The following is a 20,854-nucleotide window of genomic DNA, read 5'->3' as shown; positions in this document are numbered from 1 at the left end:
TCGCCAGGGCTGCCCTTTGTCACCGATTCTGTTCATAACTTTTATGGACAGAATTTCTAGCGCAGCCAGGGTGTTGAAGGGGTTGGTTTGGTGGACTCAGGATTGGGTCACTGCTTTTGCAGATGATGTTGTCCTGTTTGCTTCATCAGGCCGTGATCTTCAGCTCTCTCTGGATCGGTTCACAGCTGAGTGTGAAGCGGCTGGGATGAGAATCAGCACCTCCAAATCCGAGACCATGGTCCTCAGCCGGAAAAGGGTGGAGTGCCCTCTCAGGGTTGGGGGGGAGATCCTGCCCCAAGTGGAGGAGTTCAAGTATCTCGGGGTCTTGTTCACGAGTGAGGGAAGAATGGAGCGTGAGATTGACAGGTGCGACATCTGCAGTGATGCGGGCTCTGTATCGGTCTGTCATGGTGAAAAAGGAGCTGAGCCGTAAGGCAAAGCTCTCAATTTACCAGTCGATCTACGCTCCTACCCTCACCTATGGTCATGAGCTATGGGTAGTGACCGAAAGAACGAGATCGCGAATACAAGCGGCTGAAATGAGTTTCCTCCGTAGGGTGTCTGGGCTTTCCCTTAAAGATAGGGTGAGAAGCTCAGTCATCTGGGAGGGGCTCAGAGTAGAGCTGCTGCTCCTCCGTATCGAGAGGAGTCAGATGAGGTGGCTCGGGCATCTGATCAGGATGCCTCCTGGACACCTCCCTGGTGAGGTGTTCCGGGCACGTCCAACCGGGAGGAGGCCCCGGGGAAGACCCAGGACACGCTGGAGGGACTATGTCTCCCGGCAAGCCTGGGAACTCCTTGGGATTCTCTCGGAAGAGCTGGAAGAAGTGGCCAGGGAGAGGGAAGTCTGGGCCTCTCTGCTTAAGCTGCTACCCCCACGACCCGACCCCAGATAAGCGGAAGAGGATGGATGGATTACTCGTACTAGGTTAAATTTAAATCTGTGGTTTGACAATGAAGAATGATATGCTATACTAAGCACAATAAATGAACAAAGGAGCCAAAATTTGTTCTAGAAATCTAACTTGCTCTTTTTCCCTTCTTAGTAATGTTAATTCTGAGGATTGATGGAAATTGAAGATGAACTTTCTAGTTTAAAGGTCTTTTGCAGAATGATAACCTGATAGGTTACATGGCCTGACTCCTAATAGGAATAGAGGGTCACACTGCAATATCTTGGATGAAAGGTTAAGTGTAATAGAGAGAGACAAAAATGTGATTAGATTGAGATGACATCAGGATGCTTGCCCTGCCATTGCAGCAGGACAAGAATGTCTTGATCTTATCTATATTAACAATTGAGCAAATTAGGTACGTTCTCAGTTTTGATCTTCATGAGGATAGGTGGTCAGTTTTTATGTATCATAGACCATTTTGTCTATATGTAATCGTGGAACTAAGGTGGTGACAGTGGCTGATAAAATGTCTTTTAAGACATTAAGGGATGCCATCTGCTGCACACTTTTTGTCTCCCTAAACAAGCTTCGGCACAGCGTGTAATTGGACAGAGTTTGTAACACTCAAAAATCTTCCTAAAAGCAGTCTGTATCATGCGCTTTTGTGATCCGTTCTGTGAGGCAGATTTCATGAAAGCTCATAATTTTTGGGAGAAATTGCTTCATTTCACTGCATACAAAGTGCAGTGCATAGTCATACTTTTAACATATTCATTAGCAAAATCTAACAGTTATTGTATGTATCTCATATTTGTAAAAGTAAAGTTATTTATTATGTTGTTTTTGTACAAAAAAGTGTTAGATGCAACATAAGGAGAAAGATGAATGTATCTCTTCAGTAACAGTAAGGCCATTTGATACCTGATTTCAGAGTTCAGATAGGACTGTTTCATTCTATTCATTTAACTCACACACCCCCAATGGACCACTTTAGAATCACCAATAAAAATAAGATTTCATTTTATTTCGTAGTGTTTATCATCACAAAGTGTATTTGAAAGCAGATACAAACATGTGCAAAACAACACATATCATATTAGAATGTAATGATAAATAAATACAATTACAACAAATTCAAATATAAGTTATATAACTAAAATATCCAAGCACATTTTACATGGGTACATACTGCCTGAGAAAATACTAATTATCACATTACAGCTAATAAGTTTGTAAGACAGACAATGATTGTCACCTTGCAACTATAGTTTCAGGACCTTGCTTTGTGCCACATTCTTCTGATATTCTGATATACTATGGAGAAAGTTTAGTCCTATGACACATTTCAGTGATGGTCCTGATTTAACTGAGTGCATAGCTATGAAAGTAAAGTGTTAAAGCAATACACTTTAACACAAAACATGTTTTCCTTTCCTACAACTACTGCATTTGATCCTTTAAAACTGGGCTAAATTCAAAACACTTGCAATTTTAGATTCTTGTTAAAGTTTCAAGCATATGTGTTCCAATTGATCATTATGGAAGACTAGAGCTATCAGGATCAAAACAGAGAGAAGACCTAGATGAGACTCCAGCCCAACCCATACACACACTCACAAAAGGAAAATTAACTATCTACAGTTAGCATGAAGACAACATGAGATATGGAAGCAAATCTTTATTATGTGCCATTTGAGATATAAATCATTTTTAATTGTATATACACTTGTTAGAGATTTTGCTTTTAAATAACAGCTATGATCAGACTTGCACTATTTCTAATAGACACTCTTTACTGAACAGATCTGTGGGAGCAATGACATATGATCACCTCAATTCACTATGAGAAATGCTATACAAATATGGGAAAACTGAACTTTAAAAAGACTGAGATAATTTGCATATCAGTTGTATAACTATATTTCCTTATTTTAGATCTATCAAGAAAAGTAATAGAATGGTCCATCTCACACTATAAAAAAATGACTAGCATCCTTTTACATCTTTTTACATGCAATCTCACTAATACCATCTTGGAATGCCTGTTACACAGAAAAGATAAAGCGTAGAAAGTTTTCCTTCAAATTCCAAGCTTTTCGTTCTCTTAGAACAACTAGTCAAAATATTTAACAGTGTCAAGTTAAAGTAATAATCAAATAAGTCTCTGTTAAAAAATAATTTAGTCCTAAATATCGCCTTATAAAACCAGAGTACTAGGGTGCCCTGGAAAAAACACTCATGCAGACATAAGAAGAATATGTAAACGCCACATAGACGGTGATCAGATTTGAACCTTGTCTCCCATTGCTGTTTGTCTGCAGTGCTAACTATTAAGCTTCTATGTCAGAAAATAGAGAGACGCAGGACAAAATAAAACACATAAAAGAATAGCATTGCTACCTGCACAAGTCAGTCTAATTGGGTTCCCTTTCTAGACTGCATTATCAAATGTGGTAGATAAATGGCTATACTGACATTAACCTTAAAATATTCAAAACAAGTGTCTTCTTTGAACTCAACCACTTTCATTTTTAAAGGCACTAAAAAAATATCCAACTAAGGGGTTCCAAGGCCAAAGGACTGCTCAGCCCCCACCCAAATTTAATAATAAAAGTAAATTTAGCTAAAGACCTTCTCCACTTAGGTCTATGAGCCAGTGTTGGTAGAAAGCAATAAGGTGAGGTCTAAATACAAGTACCCTTTTATTATAAAGAATAGGGCATAAAGGTGGAGCTTCACTTATTAAATAATATTACACTATGCACTGGAAAAATACAACTTTAGGCCCTTATGTAAAGGACTGTTAAAATTACCATTTGTGTAAAATAATTGCATAATTTTTCTAGTTTTCATGCTTTCAGTGGCCTTGGAACTTATAGGTGATGGACTGGAAGGGGCAGAGTTTGCTGCCCTCACTGTGCACCTTTCGGCACTGAGGAGGGAAGGGAAGAGGACATGATCAGCACTAGCAAACTGTCTCGTCCTGGGATAGTATTATATAACTTAGATAAGACTGGAGATTGACCCTCTGACGTTTAACGTGTGACAATATGTGGACTGGCAAATGGACAAACAGACAGACATGGCAATTGTGGTAGGTAATTTTCACATTATATGCTAACCAAACACCCATTGTGTTCCTCATATACATTAAAACAGCAGCAAATGTCAAGAAAAGAACCTGGCAGATAATTTATAATATAATTAACGAATTCCCAGTAAAAAACCCTTTTGAACCATTGCTAAGAGAGAGAGAATTTTATTTATATGCTTAAAATAACATAAAACATCACTTTCCCACTAATGAAACATAGATTAAGATTCATCCAATTAAGCAAAATAAGTATTCACACAAGGAGTGTAGTATAGCTTTACCACAATAGATTTTTTTCCTTGCATAATGTTATCCCATTTAGTGTTACACCACATATTGTGGTTATGGGTTAGGACTCATTTTATTTATGAGGCTTTCTAAGAGATGTTTTAAAAATTCCCAAAATATACAAACTAGTGAAATGAGCACTCCTAATTGAGATCTTGTTCTGAATATATTTTAGACAGCTATAAAGTAGATATTTGTGTAAGATACCGTCTTTTTAGTCTACTTTTAGAATACTATCAACAACTTAAGAAAGGAATGTAATCAATTAATTATTTACTTGAACTTCTAATGGAAATATCATTTTCTCATTCTTCTCTGAGATCAAAAGAAATTAACAGTTAAGTGACCTGTGTTTTGATCATCATCCAAGTCAATTTCCCCCATGTCAACATTAATTTTCAAGAGGCCCTTTTATTTCCTTCCACATCACAAAGATGTATGCTAGTATAGTTGGAGTCTATTAACTGTTCTGGGAGTAAGTGAGTGAGTGGTGCTCTGTAGTAGACTATTGCTATCCAGGGTTGCTTCCTAGTCTGGGATAGACTCGGTTTCGCTGTCACACTTACTTTTCTGACATCTCTTCAGAATGTTGTCATAGAGTAGTTATGGGAGTTCTTATTTTTATTATAATTATTGGTTTAAAACTGTGTGTAATTGTTCTCTTTCTTGTCTTTGTTTGATTTAACATAATTGTGTATTAGAATAGTTCCTGCCTTATATCCAGTATTTCCAGGATAGGCCCTCACCTCCAAACTGAATTGGATTTAGGAGATTTAAAAAAGGTTTAAAAATGCTATTTTATAATATTTTACTATGATCACAAAAGACAATGTAATTGACATAACCTAATAAGCTGAATGTAAAAAATATTGTGGCTATGTTTACATTGTGACATGTAAGGCCCTGTCTTACACCCCAAAACATGAGGCTGAGTCTTAGTACTTTAGCAAAACCAGCTTTATTCAGCTTGAAGCAGGAACAGCACAGTTATTTATTGTAGCAGGATCTTCCACTCTCCTACAGACAGACACAGCAATCATGAAAAGTCTTGGCCAGGTTAATGGCCACGTAATACTGCATTTATAATGTTCCTTGCATCACTCATTGACGATGGCACTTGTAGCACAACTGTGTTTGGCTCAGATTTGCCTTTGTAGCAAGCAGCTGTAGTGCTAGGAGCCTGCGGTTGTACTGGCAATGGATAAGCTGTTTTCCACAAAACCGGTGATCATGTTTCAGGACACTCTTCAGCATGTTGTCCCGTTTGGGGGAAGTCCCAGAAGAATTTTGAAACCTTTCAAGATTTGAATCCTGGTGGGATGTAGTCTTGAAAAAATGTTGTGAATTAATTTCACCATGATGTGGTTTACATGATTCCAGATATTCTGTATGTTAAGAAGACACATTTCATTATAGTAGAGGTATAAATTAACTAATGCACTTTGAATTCAATTGTTTTTCAGTATCTTTTCATACTATATGCACAATTATATGGCTAAGTTGATTCTCCTAATATGACAAAGTGTTGCTGTAGAATTCTCAGGAGTGCAAATTCAGGTTTGCAGCAAAACCTCTCTTTAATTTTCCTAATGGCAAATGAACTGGAAATGATATGTTAGGAAACACTACTGGGGCTCTTTTATACCATACTTATTATGAGAGGAACAGCCGAGTCAGATGTGTTTCTTTCTTTTTAATTTTCTTCCACTATAGTCCTAGCCAAAAAGATGAGCTATGTTGGTCTGAAAGTACCTTTTTATTGAAACATTTTTAAAACATTAAAACATTTCCTGCATTGCTATGCTTGAATATATGGTCATATAACTTATATAATTTTAATAGGAATTAAAGTAAAGCTACCTTTAATACTACATTACTAGCCTGGCATTTTTACTGTTTACCCTTTGATATTCATATCAGTTGGCAGTATGGTGGTTCACTGTTTTAACCTTACAGCTCCAAGAGACATGGTGAGTCACAGTGTGGAGTTTGCATGTTCACCCTGCAACCAAATGGTTTTTTATCCAAGTGCTTCATCTAGTCTCCCACTCTAAACTGGCTAGGGGTGGGTGTGTTTGTGTGTGTGTATGTGTGTATGCCTTGGGGTAAACTGGTATTTCATCCACAATTGATTTATAATTTATGCCAAATAGAACATGCCAGAACAGATTCCAACTACCTTTGACACTAAACTTGGATAAGGTAGGTTTAAAAAATAGATTGTGAAAGTCCAAACCCAGTGAAAGTCATAGCTGAACTCTTCTCTAAAATAATTGAAGAGAACTTTAAATCAGAAATCAACATCTCAGCAGCTTAACGCATATGTGGAATGAATGTCTCAAAACAAAGTAGCCTGATTGTCCGTTTTGACAAACCACGGGTTAAAGAATATGTTAATTCTCAAATGGAAAGAAGAGATTATATTTTAAAATAATTGCATTTGTATTTTCCCAGATATCTTTCCTTCAACAGCTGCTAAATGAGACACATTCTACACAAGTAAGCAGTGCTTACGCAATGTCTGCTAAATTGAATGCGATTTTTGATGACCAATTCTACATCTTCAATTCTCCTAAAGAAGAAGAAAAAGCTAACAAGACTGATCCTGACATCATTTAAACCATGAACATGAGCCATGTTGTGTCCTGGTAATGCAAAGAAGGTTCTGCTTGCAGTTTGATTTATTTGTAATACGACATTTGCCGTAAATATCCTGCCTTGAACCCTGTGTTGGCTGGGATTGGCTCCAGCAGACCCCCTGTTAGGATACAGCGGGTTGGAGAATGACTGACTGACTGACTATACATTCTATCTTCTTTTAGGACACTTTTTAGATTTTTTTTCTTTTCTATTACAATATTTAATTTTTTTTAATTATATATGTGTATATTTTGATAACCACTAAGTAACTAGTTATTTACAGTTTTGTTAGACTTTTTTTCCTCACCTAAGGAGACTATTAACATCATACTCTAGATTTATTGTATCTGGACTGTGCTATCACACAATAGCTCAATTTTAATCTTTACTACTCCTCTGCTGAAGGTTTGTTTTGTTTGGGATGTACTGTGTCTCTAGGTATGTCACATTTTGCAAAGTGTGGTCTAGCCTCATTTAGGGAGGCAAAATGAGAGATGGCTCAGTGTGGGTTTGGGAGAGCAAGTTACTTCATATCTGTCCTTTTTATCTCAACACGTTTAAGTGCCAATGTGATAATAGGCTCTGCAGCCATAATTCTCAGCAACAATATACAATTTGAAAGCTATTGTATGAAACAGTGTACTACCTTTACTGAAGTTTACAAAATGTCCTTAAAAGTCCATAATCAGAGTCTCTCTGACCACACAGTGAACTTGAGTGTCAAAGGTCTCAATCACGATTTAAAGAGAAAAAAAGTATTTTCTCACCTATCATATATACATGCCAAAATAGTGTTATTACAGGAGACTATTTTAATAAGTAAGGACCAGTTTTGGCTGCAAAGAGATGAGATTAGCCAAATCTTTCACTCCAGAAATAAAAAGAAAACTAGAGGTCTGGAATCTTCATACACAGAACAACCTCATTTGTAGCATTAGATGTAGTATATGATCAAGAAGAGCAATATATCATGTTGATGTATAATTTATTTCAGTCTAAAGTAATTTTGATAAATAAATAAAAAAAAAAATATATATATATATATATATATATATATATATATATATATATATATATATATATATATATATATATATATATATATGTGTGTGTATGTGTACTTAACATGGATGGTAGAGATTTCATCCAAAATGCATTTGCATCTTTTCCTAAGTGAACACTCAAAAAATTATGATGGCTGGAGACTTTAATTCCTCTCTGCAGGAATACGATGGGAAACTCTGAATGCCTTTATAAGAGTAGAGATTATTTCATATCTTTTCCACAAAAATGATTTGGAAATCAAGAAGGTGTCAGAGCCAATCAATGAAATTACTAGAATAGATCAAGAATATGCCAGGTTTCCAAATGGGGAATTTTATTGGGAAAGAAAGGTTTTACAATCAGAATGTAATCTCTTGACAACAAAAGAAATTGGACCGCTCATCTTTAAAGCACAACATCAATGCTATGAACACAGAGGGGAGGCTAATAAGATCTTAGCTCAACAAATCCACAAGCATGAACTTTGCAACACAATAACAGAAATGGCCAACAGAGAAGGAGATAAAATCATTGACCCTAAAAATATAACTCATATGTTTAAAGAGGAATATAAATGCTTATATTCTACCCAGTTTCAAGATGACAAGACACAATCTAATTAATTTTTTAATAAATTACAAATAGCACACACTTATTGCAGGGGAACTGGATAAACCTCTGACACTCCAGTGTGGGAAAGCAGCAGGTCCTGATGGATACCCAGTGGAATTTTATAAATAAAGTTCAAATACGTTAGCTCTGTTACTGTTAGCAACTTTTATAAAAGTTAGAGAAAACATTCTACCTCAAGCTTTTTGCCAAGCATTAATTCCAAAGAAAAATAAGGACTTATTACAATGTGCATCATACAGACCAATTTCACTTCTGAATATTCCCCCTGTAATAACACAAGATCTAACCAGATTTATTAAAGGCAGACAGCTTCTAATCTTCTACATTTGTTTAATCTAATATACTCACCCATAAAATGTAACACAACACAAACCATATTATCTTTGTACGCAGAAAAAGCATTTGACATGGTTGAATGGGACTACCTGTTCATCATTTTGCACAAATTTAGGTTTGGCCCAAATATATGTGCATGGATCAAATTACTCCATACTAGTCCAGAGGAGTTAGTAGAGCTTTAACTAACAAAACGTTTTTTATCAACGATCTTATTAGTGATAAAAAAATAGATCTTATTGCACTAAATGAAACGTGGCTTAATTCAGATGCCGCGGCAGTTTTAATCGAATCTGCGCCTCCGGATTACAGTTTTATTCGGGCAAACCGCCAGGGAAAAGGGGGCGGATTGGCTAACATTTACTCGAGCCGATTAAAATGTAAAGATGTCAGTTTTGGTAAGTTCAAGTCCTTTGAGTATCTCACCGTTGTTATCCATGGAGATTCTCAAGTTCTAGTACTATCCGTGTATAGACCTCCTAAATATAACGCGTTTTTGAGGAATTCTCTGACTTAATGTCAATTTTAATTACTAACTATGACACACTCCTAATAGTTGGCGACTTTAATTTTCATATAGATAATCAGTGTGATCTAAAAGTAAAAGAATTTATGAACCTCCTGGATTCTTTTGATTTGAGACAACTCATAAATCAGCCTACACATAAAGCAGGTCATACATTAGACTTAGTGATTACTAAAGGACTGAAAGTTGATATAAAACAGATCATTGATATTGGTCTATCAGACCATTTTCTTCTACTTTTAATATAGAAATAATGATAAAAACACTCATGAGAAGCATATTGTTAAAAGACGCTTCTTTGATTCGGCAGCAGCTTTAAAACTTACAAACATTTTAAGCAATCAGTCCGTTTATAGTGCCAGCTATAATAGCGAGGACAATGTAAATAGTAAGGTGGAAAGATTTAATTCTAAAGTGAGAGCTGCTGTTGACATGAAAAAATTGCACCTGAAAAGACAGTGAAAAAATCTTCTAGCATTGGTATACCATGGAAGACCCAAAGAGTGTCTGATTTAAAGAGAACATGTAGAGCTGAGCGTCAATGGAGGAAGACTAAACTTACTATCCACCACGAAATATTAAAAGTCAAAATAACAGAATACAATAACACTGTCCGTCTTGAGAGACGCTGCTATTTCTCCAAGATTATAAATAACAATGCTAGTAATCCAGAGTCTTATTTTCAACAATTGATCGCCTACTAAACCCAGGTAGCTCAAAGGAATGCCTCCTAAGTGCTTCCAGTGAAACCTGTGAGGCTGTCGCTGTATTTTCAATCAAAAATTAATGATATTAGAAATAACATAGTATATCTCCCCAACACTAAGGATCCTCCTAAACCCCAGCATCCTGTTATAAACAAATTAAACTCTTTCACTAGGATAGATTTACCTGATTTAAAAAAATAATCTCTCAATTAAAACCCTCCACCTGCGTCCTTGACCCGATACCAACAAGGTTTTTCAAAGAAGTATCAGGCGTGCTAATTGAAAATGTTCTGAACATAGTAAATTCGTCACTAGATACTGGGGTCTTCCCAGACTGTCTTAAGACTGCTGTAGTTAAACCCCTACTTAAGAAACATAATCTTGACCCTCAGCTCTTGAAAATTTTAGACCCATCTCTAACCTGCCTTCTTAAGTAAAGTTCTGGAGAAGGCAGTCATTATGCAGTTAAATGACCACCTAAATAAACATGCTATTCTTGATAAATTTCAGTCAGGTTTTAGAACAAATCACAGCACAGAAACTGCACTTGTTAAAGTAGTAAATGACTTGCGGGTAAATGCAGACAGAGGCCATTTATCTGTTCTCATCCTCTTAGATCTGAGTGCTGCATTTGACACCATTGATCACAACATTCTTAGAAATCGCCTTAGTCAATGGGTGGGCCTCTCTGGCAGTGTCTTAAATTGGTTTGAATCCTACCTGACAGGGAGAAAATATTTTGTTAGTTGTGGGAATTACAACTCAAGACACATGATATCCAATATGGTGTTCCACAAGGCTCTATCCTGGGTCCGCTGTTATTCTCAATCTACATGCTTCCGTTAGGTCAGATTATCTCAGGGCACAACGTGAGCTACCACAGCTATGCTGATGACACACAGCTGTACTTATCAATAGCACCTGATGACCCTGATTCTATTGATTCACTAACACAATGTCTGACTAGTATCTCAGAATGGATGAATAGTAATTTTCTCAAGTTAAATAAAGAAAACTGAAATTTTAGTGATCAGCAATAATGGATACAATGAGGCTATTAGAAATAAACTGGATACATTAGGATTAAAAGTCAAGACGGAGGTAAAAAGCTTAGGGGTGATTGTTGACTGTAATCTGAATTTTAAATCACATATTAATCAGATCATTAGGACAGCATTTTTTCACTTAAGAAACATAAGTAAAGTTAGACCTCTTATATCACTGAAAGATGCTGAGAAATTAGTTCACGCGTTTGTTTTCAGTCGACTAGATTACTGTAAGCACTCCTCTCAGGACTACCCAAAAAGATATAAATCGTTTGCAACTAGTGCAGAATGCAGCTGCTAGAATCCTAACTAGGAAAAGAAAATCAGAACACATTTCTCCAGTTTTAATGTCACTACACTGGTTACCTGTGTCATTCAGAATTGACTTTAAAATTCTGCTTATGGTTTATAAAGCCTTAAATAATCTCGCCCCATCTTATATATCGGAATGTCTGACACCTTATATTCCAAATCGTAACCTCAGATCCTCAAATGAGTGTCTCCTTAGAATTCCAAGAACAAAACTTAAAAGAAGTGGTGAGGCGGCCTTCTGCTGTTATGCACCTAAAATCTGGAATAGCCTGCCAATAGGAATTCGCCAGGCTGATACAGTAGAGCACTTTAAAACACTGCTGAAAACACATTACTTTAACATGGCCTTTTATAACTTCATTTTAATCGTAATTTAACTTAATCCTGATACTCTGTATGTTCAATCTCCTCAAAATAACTATTCATGGTGGCTCTAAAATCGGTACTGACCCCTACTCTCCTTTCTGTTTCTTTTTCCGTTTCTTTGTGGTGGTGGCCTACGCCACCACCACCTACGCAAAGCTTCATGATGCTCCAACAATGATGGACGGATTAAAAGGCAGAAGTCTACGTGACCATCATCATCATCAAGCCCTTCCGTGAGAATCCTAAATCCAAAGAGGACTGTTTCATTTATGTTAGGTAGAATGCCCAGAGGGGACTGGGCGGTCTCATGGTCTGGAATCCCTACAGATTTTATTTTTCTCCAGCCGTCTGGAGTTTTTGTTTTTCTGTCCCCCCTGGCCATTGAACCTTACTCTTATTCGATGTTAATGTTGATTTATTTTGTTTTATAATTGTGTCTTTCATTTTTCTATTCTTTAATATGTAAAGCACTTTGAGCTACTGTTTGTATGAAAATGTGCTATATAAATAAATGTTGTTGTTGTTGTTGTTGACTCTGTATTAACTGCTTTATTTCAAATTACTTACAACTAGAACGTGGTACTCAACAAGTATGCCCCCTATCACCACTGCTCTTTGCAATTGACATTGAGCCATTGGTGTGGAAGAAAATTATTAAACAGACACCACCCACTGGAATGCGCTGATTTCAGCAATAAAACACAGGCAGGAGAAATTGTCAATCATTACTCTTCAACTAAATCTTGCAAGAGACAATGACATACTTTATTAGCCAGCATTGCAAAGAAAAGAGTTTCCTCTGCACTATATTTATACAATTCATTGATTAGATCACCACTCAAAAGGAATTCATTACATAATCAGAAAACTTTTAACATAATTGGTTACACCCAGTTGCTAACGGGACAAGACAAATGTTGATACTTTAAATAACCTCACTTAACCCCGTCCACTAGGTTGATTTGGAAGTCCTGTTAGCTTAGCATATACATGACTTTTTAAATGTATTATTTTAAGAGATGTGTGAGATTTTACACATTCATCCTGTTTTCTCATGGTTTTTCAAAACAATGGTCTAATTTATACTCCAGCTGGGTACATCAACAGGAAACTTTGTACTTTTACAATAGAACAATGATTGTACCTGAAAATATAAGTTTTTCTCTTAAGTGTTATATAAAAAATAATAAGAAATGCATTTATCATAGTGAATAATAAAATAACAGCATCTGCTTTTGAGCATAAGCTCAGAAGGATATGAGACCCAGACACATGCTAGGTGTACATTGGACCAGGGTCCAAATTCAACTCTTACATTGGAAATTCACTTTCAAAATGTATCAGAGATAAAGGGGATTACCAGGCAAAGACTTGAACATAAAATATCACTATATGCAGATGATATGGTAATGTACTATATATATCAGACCCACAAACCTCTGTACCCTCAGTCCCCAATGCACAGACTTCCAAAAGATATCTAGACTCAAAATGAATCTGAATAAAAGTCTTTAGCACACATTATTAGACTGGACACCTTCTCATTTATTTTAGCAGATCAGTTCAAATACCAAGAGGTAAATACCAAAAGTAAATACAGAGATTTTTTTCAACAAAAGTTTGCTATTTTCATGGAAAAAATGAAACAAGATGTGAACAGATGGTCTACTTTTCATCCATCTCACATTAGCAGGGAGAGTCAATACTATCAAGATGAACATCCTGCCCAAGCTTCTATTTCTTTTTCAGAGCATCTCCATATACATTAACAAATCATTCTTTAAGAAATTAAATTCAATTACAACCTCATTTATTTGGAATTTGAAACATTCACGCAACCAAAGGGCAACTCTACAATGACCTAAAGCAGAAGGGAAGGGAACATGGCACTACCTAGCTTTCAATGTTATTACTGTGCAGCAAATGTATAAACTATAAAGACTTGGGACCTCATGTATAACGCCGTGCGTAGAACTTGCACTATAACATGGCGTAAGCACAAAAGCCGAAATGTGCTTACGCACAGAAAAATCCAGATGCAGGAATCTGTGCGTACTCCAATTTCCACATTCTTCCACTACATAAATCCCAATCAGTGTGAAAACTAACGCTCGTGAACGCGCATTATGTAACGCCCCAACCCCTCCCAGAATTACGCCTCTTTGAATATGCAAATAAATATAAATCGCCCTTAAGCTCAGCCTCCTGTGAAAAGACAATGGGAAAAGCATGGGGGAAAATATAAGAATTTCAACGAATAACAAGTGGAGGCAAAGCAAAAACATACTATTTGTTCAAATAAACCGTGGTATAATCAACAAAAGGAAGTTGATCGAATGACATAGCGTGCTGGAGAAACTTGAAAGCTCACGTTCACAAAATCGCACAGTGCCGGAAATAAAAAAGAAGTCACATATCAAAGTTGCCGTGAAAAGCCGAGTTGTAAGCCCACTGTCTGAGTGTCATATGAAAGCTTATTAGGGTACAGAGAAAAAAGGCACACAGTGGGGAAAAAGCACGAAATGTCAACTTCAATCTCGACATTTCCACTTTAATCAAGTAGTTTATTTTGTCATTTAGTAGAACATTATAAACTTCATCTTAAAATCGTTTAATTAACCAGTTTCTCAAATCACATCGTAATTAAAGTAGCACGTTAAATGCTTTGTTTTGTATTTGATCTTCTATGTGCTCTATGTGTGTGAATCACTACTTGCTTCTTAAACCGGCTCGCTTCCTCCAACTGGACACAGAATCCATTACATTCGTGATATTACACCTCTCTGAATAACTAAAATACTGAGATGTATACGTGATATCATTTTTATGATGACAGGAGTTAAAGCACGTTATTAAACATGAGTTTCACGGCGCAGTGATTGTGTGCGACCTTCGATAAAATAATTTAATGCAGTAGTACTCATGGGCGGCTCTAGGCTTGTGGTGGCACTGGGCAGAGGAAGAATCGGTGGCTCCTTCGCCCACCAATGTCAATATGGTATCTTATGCACAGTGGATGGCCACGCCCGTTGCGGACACTGCATAGCCGCCTCATGCTCATGACACAAGCATTTAACTTTTGCCAAAATTTGTCGCTGTGTTTTTAGCTGTGTTGTTATTTTCTCTTTCTGTTTTATATTCAATATATATTGGCGTAGCCGCCACTGCAGTCCTTGCTTTTCTTTCCCAAATACCCAATCACCACACAATCAGCTCTGTAATAGACGTTAAGCCATCTGTAAGCTTAGAGTGCCGATTCTTCAAAACGTTTAAGGAACATTGAAATATCTTTGTAGTACATGTTTAATTATTCTATCCTTCACGACACTCCCAGTGAAGAATATACAGGTAGATTATTTAAATTAAGTTTTATCTGTATAATATAATAAACATATTTTGCTGCATTTCACCTTAAAAATTATATTGTCATCATATGTAAATACACGCTTTATAAAGTAGCTTAGGTTGTGCGATATTATAACTGTAGTGCAGTGCTTCTCAAATAGTGGGGCGTGGCTCCGTCAAGGGGGGGCGCGATTGACTTCGGGGAACATGCTTTTTTATTTTTCTTTTAAATTTTTTTTGAATTTAGAATGCACTTTAAATCTTTTCTGTTACATTTAATAAAGCTATTCTTTGTTGTAAATTGGTCCATATTTCTTTCTTTTTTTATTCTCTTATACGTTAATAAGGATACAGTGTTATGCAGAGGTGTACTTATAACAATTTTATAGACAAATGATACTATTTATAGTCGCGCAGGGGGCGCGAGATGTTTTCTTCTTCCTAGTGGGGGCATGACAGAAAATAATTGAGAAGCACTGCTGTAGTGCAAGTTTACAGTGGGGTGAACTCATATAAGTACAAACAGTTCTACAAGGAGCAATTGATTGAGTGCGTTTATAGTTTTTGGGATGAAACTGTTTCTGAACCGTGAGGTCTGTACAGGAAAGGCTTTGAAACGTTTTGCCGTGGCTGAGACAGCGTGTGCTTGAAGCTGTATACCGATAATTCTCTTTCCGATCAGCTGCTGCTGTGATTCACACTCAGATACAGTGATATAAATACGAGTGGTGCAGTGAGAGTAATATGGAAAAAGATGATCCGCTGTGGCAACTCCTAACAGGAGCAGCTGAAAGAAGAAGGTGCAGTTAGAGTAACAACACTAAAGCAGTTATGGTATTTGGAATACTATGGCTATTCCCTGGACCATTATATTGTTACAAGTTAATTACAATCAGATGTGTTACACTAATAAACAATATGCGGTTAGTTTCTGTGTATTTATAAAGCCGCGTCAGGAAAATAAGGTGTAACCACACAAGAGCAGTAGCACTGCTTTGACGCTGGGTGCTGCCAGTCTGCAAAACTGAGTGGAGAACTTGCGTACGACAAGGTATGAGGTACCGTGGAAAAGTTTGTGGCTTTATGCCAAGTGTAGGTTTTATACATCATGATTTGAACATGGAAAAGTTCTTACGCAACATTTCTGTGCGTACGCACCGTTTATACATGAGACCCCTGGACATTAACACAATTTGATGAATATACACAAGCCTTGACTACAATCAAAATAAAATCTTGCTGTAGTTCATTATATGCACTGCTTTGCCCGAATTTGTAAACACAAACTATCAGCAATATACTGATAATACAAATGTCCATCATTCATTCATAATTTGGAACCAATGTAGGAAGCACTTTAAGACAGAAAAGCTCTTATCTGTTGCATCTTTATGGTAATCACCTTTTCCTGCCCTCTCCACCTTACACAATATTTAATATTTGTAGAACATCTGGGATTAAAACTCTTACAGATTTGTATATACTGTAGGTAATGTCTTCATATTTTATGAACAATTACACTTAAAATTTAACTTCAACGCTATTTTTTCCACTACTTCCAAATTAGAAATTTTGATAAAAGAAAACCTGTTTAGTTTTTCTCACCCCCCACCCATTTCTATTCCAGAGGCAATACTGATCAGTCTTGAAGACTCAGGCAGTATCTCAACAATATACAAAAACATTTTAAAGTCTCTTCCTTTGAAAGAATGGAATGGATCTTTTACTTAACATCTCTGAAAAGGAGTGGAAGACAGCCATGCATAGAATACACTCCAGCTCCATATGCACAAAGTATTCAATCATCCAACTTAAAATATTTTATCAAGCACATTTATCTCATTTAATATTGTCCAAAATGTATCCATGACAAGATTCAACCTGTGAATGTTGCAGTCTAACTCCATCATAACTAGGCCACATGTTATGGGCATGTATCAAATTAACATAATTCTGGACAAAAATCCTTGAATGTCTATTAGACAGCTGTGGTGTCACAATCACAAACACAGCTGTATTTGGTGTAATCCCGGATGGACTTAAAGTGGAGAAGGACAGACTGATTGTAATTGCCTTTACCACACTACTACAACACAGACTGATCTTTCTCACCTGGAAGAATCCCAGCCCACCTGTTATAAGTTAGTGGGAAACTGATGTTCTATACTATTTGAAATTGGAAAAAATCTAATTCTCACTTAGAGGACCTGTTCAAAACTTTTTTTTTTAAATATGGCAAGATCTAAGTAATCAAATCTTAGAATAATCATTTGTATTGGGGAAAAGAACATTCTCCTTTCTTTGTTATTTTTACATATTTGATTTTGTTGTAGGCTCTCTTTTCTTTCTCTCAGGCAGTGGTTGAATTATGGCTTGTTAAGCTTGACTTGATTGTATGGAATGTTGTTTTCTTCAAATAAAATCAATAAAATTAAAAAAGAAGAAATTACCTGTTCTTTCACTCTTTAGTGAAATATTCTGATAATCTTTACTGCTGGTATTTCTGCCATTATTTTAGTATTTTAGAACATTTTCTTTCTTAAATTATTAAATACTCATAGATTTATACAGTTTGTTTCCTATTTACATACTCGCAGTGCTATGACATTGAAACCAGAAATTAATTTAGACATGAATTACCGGGAAAGGCTGTGTGGAACGAGTGACTTTCTCTTCACCTTTTTATATTCTATTATATTTTAAAATTGTAAATGAAGGAGAGATATGGATTTACGTAAGCAGTAAAAAAAGTTCCAAATACTACCCCAGTTACATGTCACTTTTATGTCTTTTCCCTTTCTCAATCTCTTATCAATGCCATATGATTGAGCTTGGCGTTGTGCCCATTTGTATATGAGTAATGAGCTCTGACTTTGTCAATAAGAAGGTCACTATATGTAAAATATGTTAAAATTCATTCTATATCGAAACTAATTAAATCACAGTTGGTTAACTACTTTGGCTTTACTGCATTTGTTCCCCGAGGAACGAGCACCACAAGCCTGAAAAAAGAGTTGCATTAAGAAAGCGTGACTGGTGTTTTGGGTAGTGATAGGGGGTGGGGGAGGGGGGCAAGAGGGCACACCCACACAATGCAGATAAATCTGATCCACCTAAGCCATGCCTTTCTGTTATGATCTTTCAGCCCTGCGCCACAATGTATTACACAGCACCATTGCTAGTGACGTATACAGCCATTAACACGTTAGGTCTTAGCAGCACTATCCCGTACTGCACATTGCTATTGGATTAGTGAGATATCAGGTGGCCAGATCCGTCTACCACCAATGAGAATTATGTCATGGATCCTTTAAGAACACGTCGAGATTCTATTAACTTGATCCAGTCCTCCTTCTTGCCTTCTCTTCCACGGGTAAGCTCGTGGAAGCAGTTGTCATGGAGACGGAGGTCGGGCCGGCGTCGGCTCGCTGTGCTGTTGCCATGGAGATCTTTTCTGAAACCGAGGAGCCAGAGTCTCTGCAGCAGCAAGTAGTTCAGCACCACGGAGAGCGGCGACTGGCTAGAGCAGAGATCCACAAAGGAAGTTATTACATTTTGATCGTCATCGGAGATCTCGACTCTGATGAACAACTAGAAGCCACCAGGAAGCAAATAGAGCTGGGTGAGTCTGATCTGATCGCGGGCAGAACCGAACAGCGCATCTGTCTGCAGTAAATGTGCTGACGGAAAAAGTTGCATAAATGCGCAACACGTACTTTTGGCGCACTTGCTAAAACGACGGCGAAGTAGGAATGAAAACATATTGTTGGATAAAACGCGTGTTAAAGTAAGCTCTAATACATTACACAGTATTTTTTCTGTAGATTTTGGTAAACTATTTTACACTCGGGTTACCTATAACAACAAAGTTCTTTCAATTAATGACTAGTTGTCTCCATACTTGAGATGTAACTTCTGGCAGTTGATGAGGTTGGCGAATGTGGAACAGTAACATGTCTAAATCCTTGATAAATCATTCTTTCAGATTTTCTTCAAGTCAGGTTTTAATGTAACATTTTCATATATGCATAAAGCCAAAAAGGTCAAAGCTACATTGAATTTACGCTGTTTTAAGGATTCACTGCAGTAACGTTTACACGTATTATACTGTACTTAAGTTTGCTTATGCGTGTTTGTCCTGCACTTTTATGTGCTTGTTAAGAAGCTGCGGCATATGTGGTTATATTAGATCGAGTATATGTACGGTATGTAACCAAAATATGTTTAAAAAGATTATTACAGTATTTTTCATTTAGTTTACAAATGCTAGACACAAATGTAATTGAGCAAGCTTGTTTGTAACTCTAACCCACAATCACAAATTTATCCGCAGTGCACTTCTTCATCTGAACTGTTCCGTAATCAGCACACGAAGCACCGTGTCCGAATTAGATGTTAATCACTTTGGTGTACACATTTAGAGGCTTAATTTAATCGTTTAACAAAGATCTCACGTTACATTCAATAAGGATGTCTATGTTCAGCGGAGTACGATTACATAAAGCTGTACAAAAACAGAAAAATACGCAGAGCGTCATTTTTTTGCAGGCTGAGTTTTTCGGACGTGGTGAATAATGTAATGTTTTTTTTTTGGCCAGTGATAGCATTATTTAAAGCTATAACCCTAATGCGGGTTTTATCCTTCTGTTTTATTCTAAATATCAGAATATGTTTTTGGCAATAAATTACATAATCTTTTGAGTATTATTTCAGCGATTTAATTTTACCTTACATCGCGTGCAGAAAACAAGGTAAAAATTAAAATTGCCTATCAGTGATTAAAATGAACGCTGCAAAGCCAACGGTTACACCATAGATTAAGTTAAGAAAAGCGCAATATTTGATTTTGCTGTCACAAAGCTGAATACAAACCTGAGTAGTTCTAACATGTTTGCTTCAGCATAGATAACCATTTACCTATATTAATTCTTGCTTGCTGTAACAATGGCAGCTATACTGAAAATTGTGACCTACGGATGGTGACATTAACATTACGACCGAAAATATGTCCCTGCTACAAATATCGTGTAATACCAATGCCGTGCACTCGGCGTATAGTTTTCAAGCTGCAGTAGATTTCCAAGTACAACTCACCTTGCAGTCTCTGAAAATGCTGCCAAGAGATCACAACATGGAGATTCTGCATTGTATTTCCGTCCTTTTGCAGGATTAAACGCACACTTACTAAAGCTGCAATTCATTTGGTGTCTAATTTTTTCTGATTAAACGGGCAATAAAACCAAAGTGGATGTTATTTATATCCCTGCTTTCACGACAGCACAGATTCAGGTGAAGTTATCACTGCTAAATTATAACTAAGAAGAAATCATTTAAAACCCTTGAAACGAAGGTTGGCAGCTATCTTATTCTAACAAAAATAAAAGCTATATACTACAACTCCTCAGTGAGTCCCCTTTCCTTACAACTTATAAAGAGTTTGAAGCATTTCACACAAACACATTTACATTTGAGAACATGTGCCCTAATGTGTACTGACAGTAAGTCCATAGGCATAATGTAAACATTAAGGTCTCCTTGAAATTGCTTTGAGTTTTTTAGCAGTATATTCACGTTGTTTACATTGGAAAAATAAAGACAATGACATTTTCTGTTGCTGAGTC

General features: G+C 36.6%; 1 protein-coding gene across 3 annotated transcripts in view; it reads left to right on the top strand.

Annotated features, from left to right (window-relative positions):
• The first annotated feature begins 18,572 nt into the window (after nt 1–18,572).
• Nucleotides 18,573–20,854, top strand: part of map1aa (microtubule-associated protein 1Aa) — a 296,824-nt gene continuing 294,542 nt past the window's right edge. For 2 of the 3 annotated variants that reach the window (XM_039773374.1, XM_039773371.1), the window contains exon 1: nt 18,573–18,855. In XM_039773374.1, coding sequence (XP_039629308.1) covers nt 18,630–18,855 — 226 coding nt within the window. In that variant the 5' untranslated portion in view covers nt 18,573–18,629. The remainder of the gene's footprint in view (nt 18,856–20,854) is intronic. The other variant, XM_039773373.1, reaches the window with a different exon arrangement.

This window comes from Polypterus senegalus, chromosome 12, assembly GCF_016835505.1.
Source record: "Polypterus senegalus isolate Bchr_013 chromosome 12, ASM1683550v1, whole genome shotgun sequence".
NCBI lineage: Eukaryota > Metazoa > Chordata > Cladistia > Polypteriformes > Polypteridae > Polypterus > Polypterus senegalus.
This window is presented reverse-complemented; position numbering and strand designations above follow the sequence as displayed.